The sequence below is a fragment of the Agrilus planipennis genome, unplaced genomic scaffold (assembly GCF_000699045.2).
Source record: "Agrilus planipennis isolate EAB-ADULT unplaced genomic scaffold, Apla_2.0 scaffold160, whole genome shotgun sequence".
Taxonomy (NCBI): Eukaryota; Metazoa; Arthropoda; class Insecta; order Coleoptera; family Buprestidae; genus Agrilus; species Agrilus planipennis.
In genome coordinates this window covers 565,065-591,631 of record NW_020440798.1, presented here as the reverse complement: position 1 = coordinate 591,631, position 26,567 = coordinate 565,065, and the positions used below count along the sequence as shown (strand labels likewise).

Below are 26,567 nucleotides of genomic sequence, written 5' to 3'. Positions count from 1 at the left end.
CTATATACACCTTAAGACAACATAAATCATTTCAGAAAACTGCTTTTGACTGCAGTATTGTTGTCCCATTTTTTTTCCATGTATTTTCTACTGATATAGATAACCCTGTTACCACACTTTAAACAGCAGGTTGTCGACATTATTTTTATAATAAAATGCTACATTGCTTCTGCAACCCAATATTCATTTTATTCCCTGACGGTACCACCAGTGTACTCTTATAATGAGACTATCAAGCTTACGGAATTTTCTCTATGGTACGAAGTGTAACGTCTACGAAAATATTATTTATCTCTAATATGTCAGTCTATGGTCAGTCTATAATATATGTCTATGGTCTGTGGTCTTGATCTATTATCTATGGTCTTGATGTTTTTGGGGTTTTTGGGGTCTGCAATTTGCATTTTCATCAAATGTAATCGATAATCACACTGAAATCGAAGAAATGATAAGACTATATGCAACATGTTTCACGCGTTAAGAGCAATTCATGTTAAATATGAAATTGTTAAGATGATAGATTGATATGTGGGAGATTTTATTTATTATCAGTGTTATTTTTGTTTTAACAGGAAAGTGTAAGTAATTTTCATTTACAGTTATTTGTTTGCGTAAGTGCAATTTTAATATTAGTTTTTCATTTAAGGCTCAGATGGTCATTGTGTTGATGTCCATTCTCATATTGTTTCTCAAGGAGTTCATTATATTCCTGGACCTAACAGTTGTACTGTTTGTCTTTGTGAAAAAGGTAGTCCCACATCATGTAAATCTGTGTTATGCACCCAACCAACTGTAAGTAGTACTTTTATTTAAACAAGTGGTCACTAATCTTTTGTGTTACAGAATTGCAAGTCATTTCAGAGAGGAAACACTTGTTGTGATTTTAAATGTTTAGATGACATTTTGGATGGCAATACTTCTTACAAAGATACATATGACTTAGCATTGCCACTTTTTGCTAGTGTTGTATTTGCAGTAATAACTCTTTCTCTTCTCTTTTTTGTTGTTCACCGTTTTCGGAGAAGGAAATTACATGAAAGGCATAATAGACAAATAAGTGATGATCAACGAAGTTTAAACAGCATAGGCTATATTGCTGGTGGACTAAGATACTTGCCAGGAAATATAGGGTATGTTTTCTTTATTTTCTTGATTAAATATTTGGTAATTCTTTACATTAGTTGACATTGGAATTGAGACATGAAGTTTAGTCAGGTAGGTAGTACTCACCAAGTGAAGTAGTGTAGTAGTATTTACTAGAATTTTGTTTATTATTTGTTTAAAAATGAATGTGAGTGAGATACAGGCCCTTAAAGTTTTCTTAATCGGAGGAAATACCGGTAGGTACGGCCCTGGCTTCAGCCTTCCGTCAGCTGTTCCCGCCAAACATCGTTTGTCCTAAAACATATCTTCCTAACATTATTCTAATGTATCAGCCCGCCTTTGGCGGGCAGGGGCATTAAACAAACTCGAGTCTGTCATACATCTACCTAACTAAACAATGACGTCATCAATGCATATTTGGCGAGAACAGCTGACGAAGGGCTGCAGCCAGGGCCGTACCAATCGAAATTTCCTCCGATTAAATAACTTTAGGAGCCTGTATCTCAAGCTACATTGGTTTCCGCACGGAATTAATGCTACCACACGATTCTACTTGGTCAGTACTACCTACCTGACTAAACTTCATGTCTCAATTCCAATGTCAACTAATGTAAAGAATTACCAAATATTTATTTTCTCTTTTGTAGGTATTTAAGATCTGCTAGTAATGATTTAGAATTTCACTATGAAGAGACTTCAAATCATTTGTCACTGTGGAAACCTCCAGGAAATTATTTTCCTCGGGGAGAAGCACCACCACCTTATGAGGAAGCAGTTCGATGTCAACAAATAGGAGGTAATGCAAGAAATTCAGAAGTGAACAATACTGTAGAAAATAATCAGAATCAACAACATTTTCTATGTGCAAATCAAATTGCTCCCCACCATCAATCAACATTAATAAATAGTCATCAGTCTACAGGTGACTCAATAAGGGGAGAATCATCAAATAACGATCCTTCAAGTAGGCAAGAAATAGCACATATAACACACACACTCAATAGATCTGATGATTATCAAAATATTAAAGTGCAAGACCAACAAGAACTTGTGCCTTTAGTGGAACAGATAAAAGCTGAAGTTAATGCTACTGATCGTTTTCCAAAACCAGTTCAAAATAATGCACATTTGGAAAAAAGTTTACATTACCCTAGACCAGAAAGACATAAAAAAAATATAACTATCTGTGAAAAAGTCAAATGTTGTGAAGATAATGAAAGTAATGGATTAATAGGAAGAAGTCAACCATCAGAAATAGAACCTGAAAATAATTGGATCAAATCAAATGTGAATTTTGTTTTTCACAATTTCCACTTGGATAAAAATAATTTAGAAAAAACAAATGAATATCAAGATGCAATGTTAAATACTTTGAGTCGCGCTATTGTTAAAGATAAAGCCAGTTCAAAAACATTAGGGAGACTTAATAAGTTAACACAAAAATGCATGGAAGAGAATAAATATGAAAACATGGGGTTTTCTCTACAAAAACAAAAGCTTCGAAGCATTCCTGTTCCAGTTGAATTTCGAAATGAAAAAAATGACGATAAAAGCAACAAATGCAGAGACGCACATTTATATAGTCATAAAAAAGAAAAAATAATAGTTAATGCCAATGCAGCAACTTCTAGGGGATATTCTGAGCCTAAAAGAGCAAAAGAGCAAATCTTTCTTATAGATTCTAAGGCTGCTCCATTCTTTCTTAAGGATCTTAAAAAATCATTAGAAGACTGTCGAGATTCATCCTGTAGTTTATTAAGAGATCCTAATGATGTACCTGTATTTACTGTTTGTCGGAGTAGAGAAATGCTTCAAGACAATAAAAATTTTTCCTTACACCGTACATTACCAAAGAACTTAAAAGAACTTGTCACAGATTCGGCAAATGGTGATCTTGGTTTTAATTATTCATCCAATAATTCCGGGAATTATTTATTACACAGATCTTTGCCAAAACACTTAAATAATTTTGATGCTAATGTATCCGCTAATATGGCTAATACATCTGTCCCAATAAAAAACGATAATGCAAAAGAATGTCCACTTCTGAAGCCTGTTAATCTTCACTCCTCAAATCCTTCAACTACACTAACTAGTAGTAAACAAAATTTAATAGATACAAAACGGAAGGATGAGCAAACTCCTGGATCTTACCAGTGTTTATTTTTTCCTCAAGATGATGATGATTATAGGTAAGTTAACAACATTCTCTATATTAACCTGCTTATGTTAAACTAGTTCTGTAGAAATATGAGTGTCAGGTTGTTCTATACTGCTTTGCACTATACTGTTTTGCCTTATGCCAAGCAACTCAATTTACCTAATCGCGTTTAAATTTCGCATATTTTTCTTGAATTGTAAGAAGAAAGTGAAATAAAAAAATTAATGATTGCAAAATTAAAAAGTAGTTTAATGTCTGTTTTGATAATTATAGTCTAAATACATCAAATAAATAAGTCACCCACAGCAACTTTGAAGTACTGCACCTCACTCACGGTACTTATGGCGGGTTTCTAAGTTTATACACTGAGAAGCACTTACGAAGCATTATACGATTCATAAAAGGAAAATTGTTGTAATTCATTCTGTGGTTGAGGCGAAAGTCACCCACAGTAACTCTTAAGTGATGTAACTTACTCAAGGTGCTTGTGTCAGGTTTCTAATGTTATGCACTAAGAAGCAGTAACGCAGCATTATTACGTTTCTTGAGTGAAAATAGTTTGTGCTTCATTTTTGTGGCTAACTTCACGCGCCTTGTCTTTTCATATCCATTAATTATTTAAAATACAACAAAAAGAGCTGTTCTTATATCATTTTTAACTAATGTTCCTATTAGGTAAATTTCATCCCGGACGTCCCTGCATAAATGAGTAATTAATCTTTTTATAGTAGAATAAAGATTCGGGCTATAGGGCCGTGGTCTAAGTGAACTATTCTGTCCAGACGTTTCGTCGGCTACTGCGGCTGACATCTTCAGTGGTAATGCTTTCTTTTTCGGAAATATTCTAGTCGTCTTGTTAAACGATGAACTTCCTCCCCGTAGAGGCGAACAATATTAGAACAAAGGCTTTCACGGCCGGAATCCATAGTAGAATAAAGATTCGGGCTATAGGGCCATGATCTAAGTGAACTATTCTGTCCAGACGTTTCGACGGCTACTGCGGCTGACATCTTCAGTGGTAATGCTTTCTTTTTCGGAAATATTCCAGTTGTCTTGTTAAACGATGAACTTCCTCCTCGTAGAGGCGAACAATATAAGAACAAAGGCTTTCACGGCCGGAATCCATAGTAGAATAAAGATTCTATTAATCTTTTTATTTTAACTTTTTGTAAATCTACAAAAAATAAGTGATTTTTTGTCAGTCATATTTACAAGTAATCCTAAATATATATAGGATGTCGAAAAATTACCGTTCAACGTATATAACTTCGAACACGCTTAAGTTGTTTTTTTCAAATGAAGCACCCTGTATATCATTTCATTAGTAAATGTAGAATTGAATTCTTGGCCGATTTGTATAAGGATTCCCTACATCTATTTGTAATAGTTTCTAAGTTCTAAGAAATTTTTAAAAAAAGCCTACATTATTACGTTTTTAAACGCTTTATCATGGTAGGCAAACACTGTTGTGCACTAAGCGCTCTGTCAGATGTTTTATATTCCGATAGTGTTGAAATTTCAAAATGGAAAACGAACAGAACAATTATACTAATAACGATATTTTATTTTACTTTCATGGAGAATGTCACAAAATTGTAGAGAGGACTTCTCGTTTTTTAAACCAAAGATATCCGAATCTGCCTCCCATGAAATATATAAAATGCAGGCGAATAGAAACACAGTATCTACGTTTTCGAATTGGGACAAAGAAATTGTACCAAAAACCCGTAACTAAAGACGAAAATAACAAAATTAATGTACTATCTTACTTTAATGTTAACCCTAGAAGTTCCATTTCTATAGCCTTAAATGAGTTGGGAATATCTGTCACATCAGTCCACAGAATGTTTCACAATCATAAGTTCCATTAATATTACTGTATTTACAATCATTTAAAGAAGGGGATGATACAAGAAGAATTGAATTTTGTGAATTTATGTTAGTACGGTTGCAAAATGATCCAACTTTCTTCGGACAAGTCTAAATTTACGAGGAAGGGGTTTGTAAATCGGACAAATTTACACTTTTCGGACTCGCATAATCCTCATATTGTTAGGGAGTCGAAATTCCAGGATAGATTTAGTTTTAATATGCTTTCTCTAATGCTGCATAATAGAGTGATATTTGTTTACGATGGAACTTTAAATGCGGAAAGGTATGTAGGAACGGTAGAACAGACGAAATGCATCGAAGGATAATGAGTGCTTAAACAGGAATGGAGGACACATTGAACATTTATACTTTATCGTTTTCATTTAGTTGTCAGCTGTACTATTTTTATTGTATTTTTAATATTCACATGCATATACGTTTCTATTCGCATCGGAGGCAGATTCGAATACCTTTGGTTGAAAAGACCTTTGTACAACTTTCTGACAATCTGCATGAATGTAATATAAATTTAAAATATCGTTATTATATATATATCGTGTTCTGTTCGTTATACATTTTGAAATCTCAACACTGTTGGAATTAATATAAAACATCTAACAGCATTTTAAAACGTAATAATGTAGGCTTTTTTAAAAAAATTAATAGAACGTAAAAACTATTACCAATAAACAACAAGCGTGTTTGAAGGTTTATACGTTGGACGATAATTTTTCAACACCATGTATACATTTAGAATACTAACAATATAATTCCAGATAGAGATAGGTAGAAGATATTTGATTACTCAATTTGGCTACAGCAGTTTCTAAATTAGCTGAATAATCCGCTGTTTAGCATAGGAATGTAATTTTATAAATTTTCAGAAAAATCAAAATATCTCGAGAGCTACTAATGTTTTAGATAAATTATATAATCTTGTCGATTTAAAACTGTTTGCTGAATCTGAAAATGTCAAAAAATATAACCGGAAGTAACGGACGATTGCAAATATTTTAATTAGAAAGAGTGTCAGATTTTAGGCTATCTTTAATGGTACTTTAAGTTTAAAAACTTTTAATAAACAGGTTACGTGAAAACCCCTGTATCATCAATAGTTAATATTTATTTTTTAGAAGTGAATGTGAAAATTGTAAAATCGTTGATTCTGCAGCAAATGACGAAGAAAATGATGTGTTTAATGAAACAATGACACTTCAAAGAAGACCTTTAGAAACAGTGGATGAGTTACCTTACTATCGAACCTCCTTAACACTTCCAACTCAAATCAAAAAACCAAGGTAACGACCTCTTTATTCATTACATATAAAATTTTGAATGTTAAAAAGCGGTGTGTTCTTTCTAGACCTATCCTTCAAAATCCCAATCGAGAAAATTGGTTTAGAGGTATGCAGGAAACATCTAGTAGTGATGAGTCAGAATAGACATTGAAGAAGTAATTGTATATGTAGTAGAATCTGTATTTTATGTCTTAATTCCACTGCTCTTTAAAATAAATATCAAAAACTTAATTTCAAAAGTAAAACCAAACATATCTGAAATCATATCATATTGAAATGATGAAAAATTATACACAAGAAAATATACTTGGTAACTAAAGGAGAAAGAGTGCAGTCATATGTATAAGTTTAGGTACATGTTGGAACAGGAGGTGGATAGTTTTGCGAGTAACAATTGGAATCTGCCAAAACGTTAGAGAGAGAAGGGCGAGGTAGTTGGCCCCCTTCGAAACTTTGAAATTATATGAACTACTTCATAAAATTTGCTTATTTCATTGTAGTATACAGAGAAAATGTGTTGGCCGTAAATGCATATTTTCTCAAAAGATGAGAAAGTTGTTTTTTATATAAATAATTACATTAATTAATTTATTTTTTGAGTCTCCTTTCTCCCTATAAAATCCGGCTACATCTTTGTCAAGTTATATATTGGCTGTAGATGTTTCAATTAAACCGTGTTCTAGTACTGGCGCACACTAACTCTTTTCTTCGATGAGGTTCTAGTTGATGTACATAATATTTCAGGCTTCTAGGTTTCGTTGTAGTCATGGTCTCTTTCCGTTACTGTGGTATTCAATTGAAGGTTTCGACTGCACTACCAAACATTTGAAAGAAAGGAACCGTGATCGCGGTGAAAACCAGAAGCTCTGAATAATATTATGGACTACGTTACATTACACTAATTGATACAACCATGACATTGTGCAGTGTCGTTTTTTTTTTTGTTTCTTTTTTTCTTGTCATAAAAACCAAAAAATTGCTTTAGTTGTGAATTTCAATATACCAAAATTGATCTTTAAAAATAAATTGGTACACATTTACAGTGGACTATATGTATAAAATTCTGATTCTACTTGTATATATACAAATTTAGAAATTTTGTTATTTATTTAGTCAATACTTCAAAATATTTTGTATAATTGTATAATAAGGAAAAGGACAAATTAACAAACAAATTTCTACACACCTTATAAAGTTTTGAAACAATTTTATTTGTTCTTTTTCTTATGTTAAACACGTTTTATCAAGTATGCACCACTTATAGTTTGAATTTCAGTATGCTTTTATTAAAGAAACATTTTTTTACCAAAAAAGTATTTATTTATCGAGCTCAATCAAATAAATTTTAATTTAAAAATAACGTGGAGCACTATTTTATATTCGAGCAGGTTATTAAATGTGTTTAGTGTAATATACAACCATACAAGAGCGTTGTTCAAAATGTCCAAATTGTACATACATTACCATTAAACATTAATTAATTATAGGATTCTAAAAAATCGTAATAGTAAATGAGATGAAATAGTTAGTTGAGATCTTAACTTCATTTCAGCCATTTCGAAATTCATTATTTTATTTTCAATAATTTACAAGTACCATGCAGTTATAATTGATAATGTGATTGAAAGTGATAAATTTCATGTACATACGATCAAACGATGCGTATAGATAAATATGTGTTAATTAATGTATATATATATATATGCCCCAGTAGACATATTGTTATTCTTCACTTTCAGTAAAAAAAATAATGTACAGGGTGTAGAATAACTTAAAAGTAATTGTTTTATCGTAGTCATTTACCATAATGATTGTTATATGTCAAACAATGAGCATGTGCACTTAAGTCTAATTTTTAAGTTTTTAATTATGTATTTTTAATAACCAAGGCCTACTAATTTTATAAATATATAGGTTTTTATACTTCTTCGAATGTCTGTTTTGATATTTACTGATTATTCTTTTTTTCCGTATTTTTTAAGATATGAACTTCAATTGGAGACTGTCAAAAAAAAAAACACCCCCCTTGTACCACAAACTTTTTTAATAACAACACGTATATACGTATTTTGAATGTGGGCGTTACCAAAGCGATACGAAATATTATTACAATACTAATTTTACATTTAGAATTTGTGGTGTGAAACGGTTTTGCCGCTTAGAGTAAGTTCTAAGTAATCAAATCATTACTCAAGAAATGCAAAAAATGTTCTAGATCAAAATAAGCACCAAAAAATTAGTTATTTTTTTATCAGATAACAATAGTTTATAACTACATGTAATTGTCTAGTAAAGCGCATGTATTACAATTGTTTGAATCTGGAACTACGTAACTTAAGGGTATGTTCTCATTGTTTCTGTTGAATAACTAAGTACTTAAATTACTTACGCAGTAGTGAATTGTTTAAGTTCTTGAAGTCTCTCTTCAAAAGTTAAAATAAGGTGCAGTTTGTTGTTTATCTAGTTTTACCTCTGTTGTGCATGTATATAACATTCTGTAGGCCCAATTATAAGCGATGCAATTCAAATTTTGTGATACCAGGCGGCCATATGATTACTTTTTTAAAAGGTATTTTATATTAATATTGTGGGTACTTATATTTTTATTATTAATTTAGATTATTGTTTTTATATTACTCAATTGTAAAATATAAGTAATTTGCAAAAATATACTTTTTTTAGAATCCTGATTTTATTCATTTCGTTCATAATTATTTTTCATTAAATATATTTTTTAAAAGGGAAGACACAGCCATAGTATGATTCNGTAGTCTAGGAAAGCTGATTCAGAGATGATTTTAATAAAATATACTGTTTATTTTACAAAAATAATAATTTTTATAAGTTGCAAATTAATAATAGTAACTAATGCTATTAGGTTGAATTCTTCTCTTTCTTAATATCATATCTAAATGAGCTAAATGGTGAAGAAATCCTATGTTGGGAAAAACACGCCTTCTTCTAAAAACATATTCTAACGCTTCTGTTGCAGATTTATTTTTCATTATCATCAAATATGCAATAACTAAAGTAGCAGATCGAGATATACCTACTACACAATGTACTAGTATTTTTCCTACAAAATTAAAAAAGGTTTTAATAAATAAGCTTTTATAATTCGATAGTTTTATTTACATACCCCCATTTATAACAGCATTATGAATGAATTTAGAAGCTTGTTCAAAGTAAACTGAAATATTCCAGGAAGGTCTATCATGCCCTGGAATTCCCAAATATTTTATGTTTGTTCCTGCGTAATAATTATTGTCTGTATTAACCTGGCATTCATCTATTCCTTGTGCAGCATTTAGAACGTGTGTAAATCCATTCTTCATTAAAAATCTCTTATCTTTGGCAGCATATCTAAAACAAAAAATATATATACTTAATTAGTCTGCAAATTACACAAAAATACTTAAGTAGTCTAGGAAAGCTGATATAAAATAATGTATGATGTATATTAAAATAACACACACTTATCTCCTAAATATAAACCGTAGTCGATTTTATCAACAGAATGAACATGAGAAATTCTCGTACTAGGATTCGATCTTATTGTTCTTGTGAATTCGTTTAATAAAACGTCCAGTTCTATTCCAGACACATTTTTCATACAAATTTGAGGACGCAATGTGCCCTGCAAAAGCAGTTGACAATTTGTTATAATCAGTAGTCTATAATAAACTTACACTGTAAACTTTATCACGCCACATTTTTTAACAGAACACACTAGGTATCAGAATTTGAAATACTATTGATTAAATTATTTTCACTTGACTGATTAATACTGAAATTTGATTGTATCATTTTCTTATTCATGTACCAATGGATAGGAGTCATTAAATTTGGAACAGTTCAAACAAACCGCTGTAATAAATAATCTAAAAATAGGTCTTTGGTTTAAGGCCAAATTTTTGATACTTCTTAAAATAAACATGAACAGATGCGAATCGTATCCTTTTTTTCTATTTATAATTAATTTAATGTATATAATTGTATTTAACAAAAACACAATAATCAATACAAATATACAAAAATATAAAGTACGAACAACGAACTAAATTTCTGGAGTACAAAATAAGTTACATCAGTTTTTTTATTACTTCAGATCTAATATTGAATGGTTATTATAAGAAAATCAAAAACAAATGCGAAGATATTTCAAACTAATAATACCGCTGAAGGAGATGAAATATCATTTCGTCTGGGCTTCAGGGTCCCACTGATTGTGGTTCGCACCGTACAACACCGTGTGTATATCTTCTCTTATTTTAAGGCGGTAATTGGGAAATCTCGAGCGTATTAGCCTCTGATTATATTATTGAGATGCGCAGAAAGTAAGAAATAGATAGATCAAGACTAGAAAATGTATAGATAAGAAAAATATACATAAAAATGTAGGGATGAGTTACAGAGATAGAAGAGTGGTACTTAGTTTGTCTAAAGAACAACAGGCAGTTATAGAACTAGGGATGCAACGTAGAGAAGTAAATATTAGGAAGGGAGTCAAACAGGGATGCACCTTGTCACCGATACTTTTTAATCTATACATCGAAGACGCGATCAACATCATTAAAGACAGTACAACTACAGGGATAGATTTAGAGGGGCAAAAGATTAGTATGATTAGATTTCCAGATGATATAGTAGTATTAGCATCTAGCAAGGAGAAATAAAATGAAGCAGTATTGACAAAACAGTACTGCATGAAAAAAAAAGAATCTAGGAAGTCAAATAAGTCAGGACGGAAGGAGTAGTAGGAATATAAAGCAAAGTAATTTATAAATTCGAAAAAGATTGTTAAAGATGGAAAAGAAAATGTTAGGAGCGTTCGACATGTTATCGGTGAATGATGAAGATACCGTGGATAAAGAAGGTTAGAAATGAAGAGATATTAGAAAGAATAGGAGAAGACTCTATGGAAGTCAGAGATATATCAGAGGCAGAAACAGGAATTAAGTAGAGTAGAGGTAGACCTAGATTAGATTACTGTTTGCAAATAGTTAAGGATGTGGATTGTTCTAGTTTTTGGGAAATGCCAAGATTAGCTCAGGATAGGAAAGAATAGAGGTACGTGTCCAACCAGTCTCAGGACTGACGTCCTTATGATGATGATGATAAGCGAAGTCTCATATATTCACTATTTGTTGTTGTTATTTATTATTTATTTTTGTTGTAATTTACTAAAATGTTTAATTGATAAACCCACCTGCAGCTAATTTTTTAAGCTCGGTAGTACCGGTTTGCAGTTTGTATTGCTTTATGGTACCCTTTTTAAGTTCAGTATCCAGGTACGGCTTCGCCCATCTNAAGTTTCCGACAACAATTGGTAACACTATTTTGCTTTTTTTCAAATATAAATATTTTCGCTATTCGTTGTTGCCTGAGCTGTTCTAGAATTTTAGTAATATTTTATCTGAATACTATTTTGGCAATGTTCAGGTAAGAGTGAAGTTAACAATAATAAAATTACATTCCATATTCGTTTTAACTAGCCTGTTTTTTTTTGTTTTAAAATATCACTTTTACAAGTATTGTAGCATTACAGAAGAGATTCTGTGATAGATTTTTGGTGTCTTATGATTAGCGCCAAAGGAAATATACGCAGAATAAAAAATAATACAGATAACATTAAAGTATTTATTAATAAATATATTATAGGCACAAAGTATGACGATAAAAGTTACTGCTTGTGTAAAAAAAGAGGGGTAAAATCTTACAATTCTATATTTTTCTTGTACCATACACATCATCGATCATATTAATATAACTTTTTTTGTTACGTGCAGGTTAAATACTGCGAAACAAAACTTAAGACTTATTTATATACAAAAGTTTTTTTTTAATTAAGAGGTAGCAAGTTATTCAATTATTTCTCTCACAATTCTTATTACAATTTAAAACTTCTTTTAGCTGTCGCGAAAGTTACGTCAGTTTCCATACATTACATTTTATAATATAAATTACTATACCTAAGTGATGCTTAGGTTAACAAAACATTAAATAAATACTTAATTAATTTTGTAAACTATATTATTAATTAAAAGACTAGTTTTAATTATATTTACAAAGTGACAAAAATAAATAAGGCAGATATTAATTCTATATATCATCAGTTTTTGTTATACAATATTGAGAAATTAATTATATTTGTTTTAAATAAAACAAACACAAATCACGAAATACATAATAAATAAAATGCTGAAAGGCAACAGCATGGTCCCATCTAAGTTTACAGTTTTAAATAATTATATTATTAACTTACTACAAAGGTACCTATATCGTAAAATATGTGTACACATAAATATATTAGGTATTATCTAATATAAAAGTATTTTATACTTTATAAACGACATTTTTGCCTCAGAAAGTTAAAAATATGGGCTTTTTTAATTAATCATAAATTACACAGAATGAATGTCGACAATATTATTTCTACAATTATTTGCAGTCTGTTTCTCTCATTTTTAATAAAAAGACCATTTATGTAATTTTGCCCATTTTTTATCACTTGTACTTAATGTTATGACAATAAAAATTTAGAGGAACAAATTTTTACGGTGGTGTTAACTTTTTTTTTTTAAATATAATATACTCTTCCTTATAAATTTCTGTAGAAGTTCTTACTTAAAACTAGAAAACAAAAAGGTAGATTTGGGGATGATGACTTATAATATAATCTTGTATCGATTTAAAACATTTCGTGATTTTAAAAATTAATATTTGTCAATTGATTATAGAAAACATTCGACGCTGTTGTAGCACGCTTTTGTAGATATTTTAGTTTTTGTAAAATTACATAAGTTAAATTAATTAATTGTACATTTCAAGTGAATTTTAAAATCAAATACAACCAGAAGAACTTTCTAGTACTGTCACATTTAAAGAAATTAAACATTTAGCCAAATAATACACAATACGGCATTTACGTTTTTGTGAAGAAAAGATTGTAATGTATTTATAATTAGTCAGTCTTGTTATTGTTATATAAAACCTTTTATTAACATTTCATATCTTTCAACAGATCCTATAAAATTTTTATTTTAATACAAACAATTTAAATTTGAAATAATTGAAATTAGAAATGTTTGAATTTATTTTCAAAGCACTATTTACAACAGATTATGATTCGAATATGGTGCAAATATTTGAGTAGGAATTGTTAGTCTATAATTATGAAGACATTAATGCACGTTTTATTTAGTATCACAGAAAAAAGAGCTAATATTATTAGGAACCATTAATGATATCTAATAAAGGAGTGATGTTATTATTACAGAGAATTACTTTTACTTATTTTCATTTTTCCATTTGTTTAAAATTTAAATACATCACTTGACATAGTTTACATGATGTAGTATCAAATTTAATTGAGAGATATTTGTACTAAGAAAATTTATAATCATATTACAGTTATTAGGAACTTTTAATTCGAACAAGATACATTAAGATAATCTACAATTGAAACAAAAAGAAGATGCGAACTGCTGCTGCCCATTATTTTGCAATATTTTTTTTGTAATTACTATACATATTAGATAGAGAAACTTTATTTTAAAATTTTTAAATGGCTAGATGTTCATTTCTTCAACAAAATTTTGAAAAAACAAAAGAAAATGTATACACGAATTACCTATTTATTCTATAAATAAAACGCTTGGGAATTCAAACAACCACTGGTGTTTCTTGATAGTGATGATAATGATGATGAATGTGTTCATGCACGTGATGATGCTCATGCCTTTCAACGTTTGGCTTAGTATCAGTAGGCGAATTTTCACCTTTATCATCTTGAGGACTTTTACGAGATTCAGTAGATTTTGTTTTATCCTCGTTATCGCTAGTAGCATGTAAATTCGATGAGAATTCTTGTTCAAGCCACCTAACTACTTGAGCCATTGCTCGGGCTTTGTCTTCCTGCCGATTTCTATGGCGAAGATGATGTGGGGACGACGTATGACCCAAAACAACTTGAGGAAACTTTCTAATATTCTTTTTAACTGCTGGTGTTGCTTCTGATTCACATTTTGTTTTAGTTTTTTTCGTTATTTTTGGGATACCATCGGGGATCATAAAAGATGAATCTACTAAATGATATTGGAATGGATTAACATTATTATTCGTTGATTCTGGATATTTAAGCCGCACGTGTCTATGACAGCCCTGTGACCTTTTTGTAGTTATCTGCTTGTTAGAAACGCACATAACCGCGTCTATTAGCTGACCATACTGACAAGTAGTGTTGGGCAATTGAGTTGTATTTTGTAGAGATGCTAAATCTACATATAAATGGGTAGGATTTATCACATTAGCGAGACATTGGAAAGGTACACTTGGAAATCGAACAGTTTTGTGCCTATGTTTATGTTGTTTAATGTAATTCTGATTTTGAGGTTTTTGAGAATCCAACACAACATGATCCACACATGGTTTTCTAAAAGTAATATTAATTCACATATAAAATTCTTAAAAAAAATGCCTATAAACTGACACTACTTAATTATGAATTCTTACCGTTTTGTATGAAAACTTAGATTATTTTTATCCATGTTGGCTTGAAGGATCTCCAAAAGTTCTTGACGTTGAAGAGACATAGACCTTTTATTTAACTTTTTAGTCTTTGAGCATATATTCGAATGGCTGTTATCAACACAGTCTTTTGTTGTAACATTAATACTATTCTTAATGTCAGAAGTGGAATGCTTGTTACACTGTTTTTGAGTTACATTCGTTTTACAAGTTCTAATGTTAGAGTATATTTCGGTTTCTTCATCGTCACTGGAAATATTACTGCAAACATCGGAATAGTCGTCTGAACTATCAACAAAGTCATTGGTTTCTTGAAGTTTCCGACAACAGTAGTGAGTCTTTAGTTCTTTTTGTTTTTGGTGATATCGACATTGTTTTTTCCTGTCCTGAGCAACATGTCTTATTGTTACGTTGAAATCCTTTTTCGTTAAAATATCTTCTAAATTTTCATTCAGTCTGGTTTCAGTTTCTTCACGTTTTATGTTTGGAGAAACAGTTAATTTTACTTTGATAGTTTTACTTCCAAAATGAGGCATTTCGATCGAAGAACCCAAGGCTTCATAAATCGTGGTAACAAGGCCAGCTATGTCCTGAAATGAAGAAATAAAAACTTATGTCAACAAAGCATCAATATAAATTCTGTCCTATTTTTAATCTAAACTTTTGTCTCGTAAAATTTTGTAATATAAATAATTAATGTGCTATTGAACAGTTGGGGATACTACACTGGTTCACCAAATAAACGTATTTTCAATTTAGCATGTTCAATAGTTGTAGGAAGAGGAAAACGCCTATTACATTTTAAAGCCGAAATATTAACAATACCTATTAGTTGTTATTATTATTATTATTTATTTAGTGGTTTCTGAAGGCAATTTTTTTATTTTCCATATTTTTACGACTAGTTGCCTCTGAATGTTGTAATTCAATAATGGGACACTGCACATAAAAGTATCGTACATATTTTTATGAGATTTAATTTTCTATAAATATGATCTCATAACTTTTTGATAACTTAATTATTTGAAAGCTTAGTCAAGGTTAAAATTGCGAGCATCTAAATATGATTTTTTGCTCATTAACAGCGAAGTTTCTGGTCTTATTACAAAATACTGTTTTTTTTAATCATTTCAACTGCTATAAAATCATGTCGCACGATAAATAAATGGTTGATACTGTACATATGTATTAAAAATTTATATATCTAAATGTACGTCTTTTTGATAATTATTTTGATGAACGTGAATTATTTTTGTTTAAAGTCCGTAAAAAAAATAGAAAACTATATCTATAATTAAAATAACTATATTAAAATAATAGACAACTTGTTTGCACAATAGTTTCATTTTATTAATAATAAGACGAAATATGTAACTCCTCCTTAGTTAAATTGAAGATGTCTCAGGTAAAGTTGGATAAATGTTGATAAGAATTTTTGTCCTTGATCGTTGTTTCTTAAATACACTTCACTTTTGGCATTCCTGAAAATTAGTATACCGTTTTCCCGTTGTCCCTCACCGTCTGTCTATAGAAATTCGTCATGATGTTCAGGAACCGTGCAGGAGGAACTATACTAATGTTTGTAGGCAATGGATTAATTTGGGAAATATTGTAGACTTTTGGATGCAATATAGGTGTTTTGACAATTTATACAACCAATTGAGAAGTCAGAGATGTCTGTAATAAAAATAAAGGAAAAACCTCATATAGGTAAATGAGAAGTATGCAGAAAGTATTCTCTGCATCGAAAATGGGTTAAAAAGACGCTTTTTAATTTCATAAAAGGTACCTATCAAGAGAAATTAATTCGATTTCTAGACTTTCGTTACTAAAAGCGACTGACCTTCCTGTTAATAGTATAATTTCTATCAAGACGTTAAAGGTAAGTTAATACAGAACAAACATTTACGTATGACTGCGTTATTTCACTTCAGAAAACGTGAAAGCGAAAGATTGAGGATGTGACTGGGTCGTTTCGCCTAAAAATTTAAAGCTGGGGGTCTGACGTAATTTTTGGGTGAAGAATGAAATTTGATGAAGAATACTGTTTTCAATGTCCGAATCACATTCGAAAAGAGACATTAACAATTTGGTTGCATACAACCAAAAGTAAAGGAATTATATTTATATATATAGTTAATGAGAGTTACAGTTAATACATTGGTTGTAGTGTTTCTTTCATTGTTCTACAATATTTTAATTTTAGCGGAAATATCGTGCAATAAATGTGCAATAAGGATGCTTATAGTGTGTTTTAGTGATTAATACCTTTGGATACAGTTTTTAATTGTAGAAAGCAATATTAACTATGAAGTGAAAGAAGTGGAAGTGTTTTAGGTCAGATTGTGTATTTTTCTTGTTTATTCTAACAAAATGCCTCGTCGTTGTTGTGTTCCCAGTTCTTATTTATTTATTTTTATTCCCAAAAAATGATGAAATGCAAAAAAAATAGATAAGTGCAATACCTCGCAAAGATTGGACTCCATCAAAATATTCTGCAGTTTGCATACATCACTTTAACGAAAATGACTATAAAAACAGGAAAAAATGTATCCACTGCCGGTGTTTTGAATGTGCCTTTGAGATATTCAAAATTAAAAGAGAATACAGTTCCTTGTCGTTTTTTCAAATTAACCAAAATATCTTTCGACACCAGAAATAAAAACTCGTAGAAATCTTGAAGAACGCAGATAGAAAATCAAGCTGTTAAAATACAAAATTTTAAAATATTATAAAAGATTATTCAGAATTAATTAATCATTATTTCAAAAATAGTCAAATGCTTGAACGTTGGAATATTAAATTTTCAAAATCTAAAATGTACTTTTATAATATAAACTTTGAAAATAAAATTTTGGTACTTAATTCTCCAATAATTATTGACGAAAATATGAAAGTAGATGCTATAATTAGATTCTAATGACTTAAAGTGGTTGCTACTCGATTAAATTATCGAGACGGTCTCAGTTAGAAAATTTGCTGGCTAGATATGATTTCTATAGAAACGAAGGTGAAAATTCAGAAAATCATTTTCATAAACATTTGGATGTATGTTTGGAACAATTGAATCAGGCATTTATTATTGCAAATAATGAACAGTCGAAGTATTTTACTTTTGCTAAAAATCTTGAGATATTACTTGATCAAATGAAACAAATTCGAAATAAAAAAAGAGATATTCATCAGCCACTATTATCATGCCATTTGCAATTTGTTTTCAGTCCTCATCTATGTATATTACAAATTTTTTTTTTATTTTAACAAATAAAAGATATTTGCAACATTTGTCCTTAGATTTGTTAATATCACCACAGGATAACTGCAGTAATGAGAAGTATATCTGAAACCTTTTTTTGTATCTTTTTTGATTTTTAAGAAAAACGACAAAAACTATTTTGGGGCTGTGTTTTTTTCACCACTCCTTTACAATTGGGGGCTAATTTTTATATCATTTTATTCGTAGACTAAATATGCATATTATATCAATAATGCACAACTTTCGGAGACTTGTCCTCGAAATGACAGATTTTACTGGATTATAACCCCAGTATTGTACAGGAGAGACGTAGATATCTCCTGCGATACTTGTAGTACGTACTTGCCTTGGATGGGTTGGGCATGGTGCTATAGCGGCACGGGATTAGACTTCACCTACTACCTATTGGTCTCTAGAATGTTTGTATCCAGTTTGAAGGCGCGGGAGCGCAAACTCATGAATACAGGTCCTATCCACCAATTGATGGATAAATGCTATATGCCGACCATTTGACTGGAGAGACACTTCGTAAGTGTTCTAGAATGGCAGGGGTTCCTAAGAACCCCGGTGAGTAGTTAATTACATCATGATCTTATCAAAAGGTCGGTAAATATATTTATTTCTTACATGTGATTATGGATTCCCATTGTCAAGAATGTAATGTCGTTGCAACCTTACTATTATAAACGGTGTTTCTCAAATAAGTAGCAGCTTTCAGGTGATAGAGCACTATAAAAATTAAGTAAATGTTTGTATGTCCGAATGTTCATTATTTTCGAGAAAGACGTAATTGAAAGTACACGTAAATTCAATTGCGGCCCTGGTTCATAAATACGGCCCGCAACGCTTCACTCAGTGACCTAGTGGTTACTAGTATTGTATGTATTTTTTGCTAATGTATTGTTTATTTGTTAAAATAGATTCAGGGCGGGACGGAATTTTTAATTTTCAGAATAATCACTATTTGTGCAACACAAATTCGTATGTCGTATATCCTCCGCGATTTCAAAAATTGTTTTCGGGTTTTCGGTAAATGTGTGGTGCGAAATTTTTTAAAGACTTTTTTGATAAGTTTTCTTATAATTACCTGCAAAACGGCAACGCACCTTGGCAATACGTTAATAGTGGAAATTTGTTTTATTTTTTCTTTTGTGTTCTTACATTTGCATAGTGCTGCCTGTAATGCATTTATTTAATTTATTAGTCTCAACATTATATGCGTAGTACTAAATTGGAAATCTTGGACGCCCGATAGTTGGTAATACATATGTAACGGGATTCTTGGAGAAACAAACCAACGAGACCCTCTCTTCAAGCATTATTATTTACACTTTACACTTACAACTAACTTAATCACTAATTGTTGTACTTAGATTAATTGAAGATATATTTAGGATTAGAACTGACGATTTTAGATTGATTACTGTTGACTTGCTTATTACTTATTACTTATGACTTACTATTTTATGACTAGATAATTCAGAACCGGGCAAACTTTAACTTCGCAGGAGCCGCTACATGAGGTTAGTTTGAGTCACTCCATACCCTTCAATGAGTATGAGAGAGTAAGCAGTAATGAATAATTTTGTTTTGCCTTTTTCTTTTCCCTTCCACTCCCATATCAAGCCCCTTCATCCCGTAGAAGAGCGAAGCCACTCTCGCAACTTAAATAATACCTACGAAAATTTTCGTTACTACGTTCGCAAACCTATTGGGTTTGACTATGGACTCACCTACGAAATGGAAGGGATAAGAAAAGGAAAGAATCATCTCACTAGCACTCGCAGGATCAATAAGGAGCTACTTGGTTAACCTTGAGGAGCACTCGGGAGTCAAAAGAGCCGAGTTTGCCCTCGCAGGATCAATGAGGAGCTACTTGGTTAACCTTGAGGAGCACTCGGGAGTCAAAAGAGCCGAGTTTATCCGGCTCTGCTATATAGGATCTTTATACTGTGGCTAGACTGTCATTAGATCGTTATTTTTAGTTATTTAGAAACTTTTAAACTGCGGATATGGCGAGTAAGACAAAATACTTCATTAGTAAATACATATACAGTCAAAACCGTTTACTACGACATCGTTTAGAACAACATACCGGTTATATTGACCAAAATCATAGGTCCCGGCTTAATTCTGTTAGACCGCCTTATAAAAAACACTGGTTTTTACGACATTGCTTATTACGACATATCTCTTTAAGCGACTACATTTAACTGATATTTTCGGAGAATTATATCTGTTAGAACGACCAACTGTATTGTAAACATTTGAATAGGTAACAGTATCCACATCTGGTACAGTAAATGACCATTAAGATCGCAAAAGTAAACAAAAACGTGTTGAGTTTAGGGTCTATTGTAATTCTCAGAATATCTGCTACTGAAGCTAAGGAATTTATTGATGCAGATAACTCTATTGCAATTTGTGCACCAGCTACGGAAGTTCAAGAGGAAAATGACGAACAGGAAGAGACTGAAGAATAATTTACAGTACCAACTTTGAATGATGGTCTCAATCCTGTCAGTGTATTACGAAAAATTGTTTTTTATTCTAATGAACAATTTCATATGCAGAGAAATTATGATGATATATTAATTAAATTAAATACTTAATAGCAACGTCACCGGCTATTACGACTATCGGTTTTTACGACCAAATATGAGTAGTCCCTTCGGTGTCGTTATAATAGATTTTGACTGTATTATGTAGGTGTTATAATAGTAAAATAATATTGATTTTTCTTCTCTCCATTTAACAACTCTTAATAACGCCATAAAATGCACTGTCCCTTAAGTATCCCTATATAGAGTTTATACTGTATATAATTTTGTACAAACTTATGCGCAAAAAGATTTAACCACTTCTTATTGTATATTATAAAAAAAAATAGTATCCGTACCCACTATTAACTTTATTGACATGGATAAATCACTTGGAACCCCAAACATAAACTACCACACTTCAATTATGACTCCCAAATGTGAGTATTCCACATAAACTTGGGTTTCTCGCATCACTGTAATGTTCTTTTTGTCCCGTACGGTATAATGTGCTGCCTTGTATCGGCTTCAAACAGTTACGCATAGGCGCGGTCTAGTTTATGTACGTGGAGGATGGTTGTTAGGAAACAGACTTACTGCTGGAGCTACCGAATCGCACAGAAGTTTTATTGTTTTTATTTACGGTTCGATTTAAATGCCACAGTTTATTGTAGTAAGGCTTCTGAGAGTAAGCTGTAATAGACGAAATTCTTGATTTCATAGAAGATACCCCAAAAGTATCTACTTTGTACACGTGAAATAGCGTTAACTCTCATATGACATTCTGGTGAATTAAAAAAAAACAGTAATAGTAATCATTTACAGTGAGTACAAGCCTTGCATCAAAATGATTTTCAATTGCGAGTGCATTTGTGTCAGTGGTTTCGGCAACAAGGTGTAATATTTTTTCACAGGGTGACACTTCCGAACGAATATTGCTTCATGAGAGACGAAATTTTAAATTTTAAATAACTAAATTAATTACTACTGCTATGACAAAAGCCAGTATTTATGCCAAAAACTCAGATGAATGGAAACAGCCATAAAAGAAGAAATAAACCTTGTGGACAGTAAGTGTTCTTTTTTTTTTATCAAAACGAACTTTTACCGTAAGCTGACGCACTACAAAATCCAACTTGTTGTAAGAGGTTTTTCGCAACAAAAACGTAATTATAGATTACGACAAAACGTTTTAACCTTTGCGGTGCACTTTGTAGTGCATTATAATTCTTTGTTACTTGTTAGGTGTTGAATATAACTAAGACATTTTGCACGCGCATGTGAAGTACTTTTTCATCGTGTTGTATGTGAAAATTGTGATATTACATTAGAGCCCGCAGAATCCAGAAAACACTAAACCGATTTTTGATAAAACCACTTGCTGTAAGTTTTTTGGAAGTCGCTATTGTTATTGCGTCATTAACTTTCGCAAACTGGTATTTTACACTCATTTGTGTTAAGAAGTCAACTTGAAAATATTCATGCTGTGAGAAATAAACTATCTTTTCGTACCAATGATGCCAATATAATATGCAATATGTCCATTCTAAATATTGGTGAAAGAATTTTTGAAATCGGATGATTAGTATGGGAGATTTTCTTCTACATCCAAACTTTAACTCATACATTTACTTGTTCTTGGTCAGAAATTAATGATATTATTAGATCTCATCAAAACGCCAAAGGCATTCTTGATAAATTACTGACACAAATAAACATTATTATACTATATTATTAATATGGTATTTTACTTGTTTAACACGTATGTAACCTGCATCATCGATTCAATTAGGCAAGTTGATATTACCTAGAATTATCATCATTAAATGAAGCGATCAAGATCGACGATACATTCATTCTGCAAAAAAATTACCCCACTGGACATTTTTAATTCAAAACGATGCGAGTCAATATTAATTTTTGAAAAACAGGTCCCACCAGAATGTAAAAATTCATGTTTAAAACAATTGATGAAATTATTCAACAAATTAATCTAGTTATTATTTACGTCAAAGCCCAAAGCAGTTACATACAAATGTGAAGAGCAAATTATTAAAAGAATGACCACTCAAAATTCATAATTACTTCGAGATTACTACAGACTTACCTTTTATTTTAATAATTGACTCCAAATTTCAACGGAACATTTCAAAAGCAATTTGGTAAATCTGTACCTCACTGGACCTACTAAAGATTCTCTTCTACTACAGTCAAAAAGAAAATGAAAAGATTGAAAGACTAAAGATTAACCAACCTTAACATCTTTAAACAAGAAAACTTAAAAACTGCCAAAATAAAACTAGAAACCATCTTCGAGAAATTAACTAGTTAACTCCAAGCGAAGTACACTATACTTACTCAAATAAACATCTCACCTATTTTAAGTATTTTTAAGGCGCAATTTAAAGTATTTCCTTAAATAAGGGGTTGTTATGTTGATTTAAAACTGACTGATTATAATAACGTTTTCTTTATTTTTCTCTCAAAATATGATCCTTATAAGGAAGTTTCGGTTTCGGTTTCGGACGAAACTGAGACCGTTGCCGAAATTCGGTTTCGGTTGTAAAAACCAGTTTCGGTCGGACACTACAATTAACTAAGCGAAAAACAGAAATTTAACATCCGTGAGAAAAAATATGTTATACAGTGTACCCAGAGTAATATAAATAATTTTAGAGATATTATGCGTGCTTAACTGGTGCTATCCGAATTGCTTTAAATCAAGTGTGCAATTAGTAAAGTGTGCTAATTTGCATAAAAACAAATCGAAATCAACTAACTCTTCAAAAGGAACATCGATTATCATTACAAAACTACCAAACAAGCTCACAACAAAAGAAGCTTCGACTTTAAGTATAACTTTTCTGTATAGCAAGATATGTGTCATATCTAAAGATTCCGAACTCATAAACATAGGTTCATTCTTTGACTCAATACTATGTAATCTGATTCTCTATAGATAGAACGATATGTTAAAAAAAACTTTTTTTGAGATGTTCACCGTGCAGATTTTAGTTTGTATAGACTCACACTCACGTAGATACAGTTTCCATATTGTAATTAAAAAAAAATTTTTTTCTTGAATGAGTAACATATATGCTGTGAAGATTTTTTTTGGTTGATTTAATTGCCCTGAGTGAATTGTTTTTATTTGGTCTGATTTGGTTTGAGGACCCTTATTATTTCTGTTTGAGCCTGTGTTAAAGACCCAGGTAATTAAAACTCTGCAGGATTTTATTTATTTGTGACTGATTTCCATATACTAGGGTCAATTGAAAAGTCCCCGGCCTGACACATAGATGGCGGCACCAGAACTAAATTCATATGATTTTCAGTTAGTCCTAACCTTCAAAAGACGCGTCTATAAATTTGACGGCTGTCGGATCATTAGTTTGTGAATTATAGCATTTTTAGTGAAGCAACTTTTGTTATTGTGAAAAAAATGGATAAAAAGGAATTTCGCGTGTTGATAAAATATTGCTTTTTGAAGGGAAAAAATACAGTTGAAGCAAAAACTTGGCTTGATAACGAATTTCCGGACACTGCCCCAGGAAAATCAACCATCAAGGATTGGTATGCTAAGTTTAGACGTGGTGAAATGAGCACCGAAGACGGTGAACGCAGTGGACGCCCAAAAGAGGCTGTTACGGACGAAAACATTAAAAAAATCCACAAAATGATTTTGAATGACCGTAAATTGAAATTGAATGAAATAGCAGACACTCTACAGATATCAACGGAACGTATACATCACATCATTCACGAATATTTGGGTATGAGAAAGCTCTGTGCAAAGTGGGTGCCGCGCGAGCTCACTTTTGACCAAAAACAACGACGAGTTGATGATTCAGAGCAGTGTTTGAAGATGATCACGCGTAATAAACCCGAGTTTTTGCGTCGATATGTGACAATGGATGAAACATGGCTCCATCATTTCACTCCGAAGTCCAATCGACAGTCATCGGAGTGGACTGCACACGATGAACCCGCTCCAAAGCGTGCAAAAACGCAACAGTCGGCTGGCAAGGTTATGGCGTCTGTATTTTGGGATGCGCGTGGAATAATTTTCATTGACTACCTTGAAAAAGGAAGGACCATCAACAGCGACTATTACATAGCGTTATTGGACCGTTTGAAGGACGAAATCGCCGAGAAACGACCGCATTTGCAGAAAAAGAAAGTCCTGCTTCACCAAGACAATGCACCGTCTCACAAGTCAGTGAAAACGATGGCAAAAATTCATGAATTGGGCTTCGAATTGCTTCCGCATCCACCGTATTCTCCAGATCTGGCCCCCAGCGACTACTTCCTGTTCTCAGATCTCAAAAGAATGCTCGTTGGGAAAAAATTTTCGTCGAATGAAGAGGTGATCGCCGAAACTGAGGCCTATTTTGAAGCAAAGGACAAATCGTACTACAAAAATGGTATCGAAAAGTTGGAGGATCGCTATAATCAGTGTATCACACTTGAAAGGAATTATGTTGAAAAAAACGAATTTTGCAAAAAAAATGTGTTTTACTATTTTAGGACGGTGACTTTTCAATTGACCTGTTATGTTTTGGAGCTGTTTTAGGTTGTTTACATGTGCACTTGTTTACAACTATACTGTTCTTAATTTCTTTTATGTACATTTGTTGGAGAACTTCAAACTCTCTTTGGTCAGGTGGATTCAGGAACCCACCGGTTCTTCTACCCTAGTTTTTTTTAGTTTTTTGTTTGACAGAGTGGCATCCGAATTTAGGAAATCGATTTTCCAGTTTGAAATTTTATTAAACAAAATTTTGTTTTCTTGTCTACTACAAAATAAGTATTTTTCAATACGATTTAAATTCAAAGTCACCAATAACCAACAAGAAATTTATTCAAATAAAAAACATGGAAAAATATGGAATCTTTCTTTCTTCGCTTTTTTCTATCGTAAAATCGTACACATAAAGCGTTGTTTTATGCAAACGGAATTGTAAATTATTTTGTATAAACATTGAAACAGCAATTATACGGATATACGTGCACCGTAATTTCTGTTTCACAAAGTAAATAAAATCATAATTAAAAAAATGTTTTTTTAACTTACGTCTTTTGTTATTTTCCCTCGCCCGTCAAAATCATATAAAGTAAACGAAAATTCTTGTCTATCCGGCTTATTATTGTCGGTAGCCTCCTCCAAGGAAACATCACACGAAAATTCCTGCAAAAATAATTTTTAATTACTACAACCGTTACACGTTTTTAAAAAGTAAAGAGTATGGCAGGGTAAGCATGGGTGAGATGCCCTTTGGGAAACTTAGGTCGATTTTTTTACCTAGACATTACATCACTAAGAGAAACTATTCCCTAAGTAATCACGCTCTTGCTCGCGTTAATTTTTCAAATAAATTAATCTAATTTTGAAAAAGAAACTTTTTTCGTTTATAACGTTACAAATTTTTATATTTTTTTTGTATACTTAGATACACTAAGGAGCTGTTTAACAAGTAATATTAAATATTTTTAATGTTTATTATATCGAAATAGTCGAAATTAAAAGATTTCAAAATTAAAGAGGCACTATCACAAACTTTTGTTTATAAATATACCCCTTTTCAAAAATTTTGCAAGGGTTCAATATCAAAAAAATTAATTACGATCTATACAGGGTGTCCCAGTTATAATAATTAAAAAAGAAACCATGGCTTCCTGACACAAAATACAACAAAAAAGTGTTATACAATTTTTCAATTAAGTGACAATTGAGCTCGCAAATCGTCTTTGTAAATTTGAACGTACAATTTGTTTCATTACGGGCCTGGATCTAGGCGACCAACGTC

General features: G+C 31.5%; 3 protein-coding genes across 4 annotated transcripts in view; 1 reads left to right on the top strand and 2 right to left on the bottom strand.

Annotated features, from left to right (window-relative positions):
* The first annotated feature begins 356 nt into the window (after positions 1 to 356).
* Positions 357 to 8,724, top strand: LOC108735319. Of its 2 annotated transcripts, XM_018467234.2 has the most exons (6): positions 358 to 578; positions 647 to 792; positions 844 to 1,130; positions 1,752 to 3,296; positions 6,271 to 6,435; positions 6,501 to 7,521. In XM_018467234.2, exons 1-6 carry the CDS (start codon positions 527 to 529, stop codon positions 6,577 to 6,579), a joined length of 2,274 nt encoding a protein of 757 aa, XP_018322736.1. In that variant the 5' UTR covers positions 358 to 526; the 3' UTR covers positions 6,580 to 7,521. The 2 variants fall into 2 exon arrangements, with proteins under 2 accessions (XP_018322737.1, XP_018322736.1); XM_018467235.2 differs by lacking the exons at positions 6,271 to 6,435; positions 6,501 to 7,521 and adding an exon at positions 8,418 to 8,724 and having other exon boundaries at positions 357 to 578.
* Positions 8,725 to 9,566: 842 nt separating this feature from the next.
* On the bottom strand, positions 9,567 to 10,317 carry LOC112906160 (dual specificity phosphatase DUPD1). The gene is made up of 3 exons (XM_025979903.1): positions 10,125 to 10,317; positions 9,912 to 10,072; positions 9,567 to 9,798 (listed from the first exon to the last, which is right to left on the bottom strand). Exons 1-3 carry the CDS (start codon positions 10,146 to 10,148, stop codon positions 9,567 to 9,569), a joined length of 417 nt encoding a protein of 138 aa, XP_025835688.1. The 5' UTR covers positions 10,149 to 10,317.
* A 1,781-nt stretch (positions 10,318 to 12,098) lies between these two features.
* LOC108735317 (protein naked cuticle homolog 2) overlaps positions 12,099 to 26,567 on the bottom strand; it is a 55,943-nt gene continuing 41,474 nt past the window's right edge. Inside the window, exons 3-5 of the mRNA XM_025979902.1 lie at positions 25,835 to 25,948; positions 14,950 to 15,554; positions 12,099 to 14,869 (exon numbers count right to left, since the gene is read on the bottom strand). Coding sequence (XP_025835687.1) covers positions 14,101 to 14,869; positions 14,950 to 15,554; positions 25,835 to 25,948 — 1,488 coding nt within the window. The 3' untranslated portion in view covers positions 12,099 to 14,100. The remainder of the gene's footprint in view (positions 14,870 to 14,949; positions 15,555 to 25,834; positions 25,949 to 26,567) is intronic.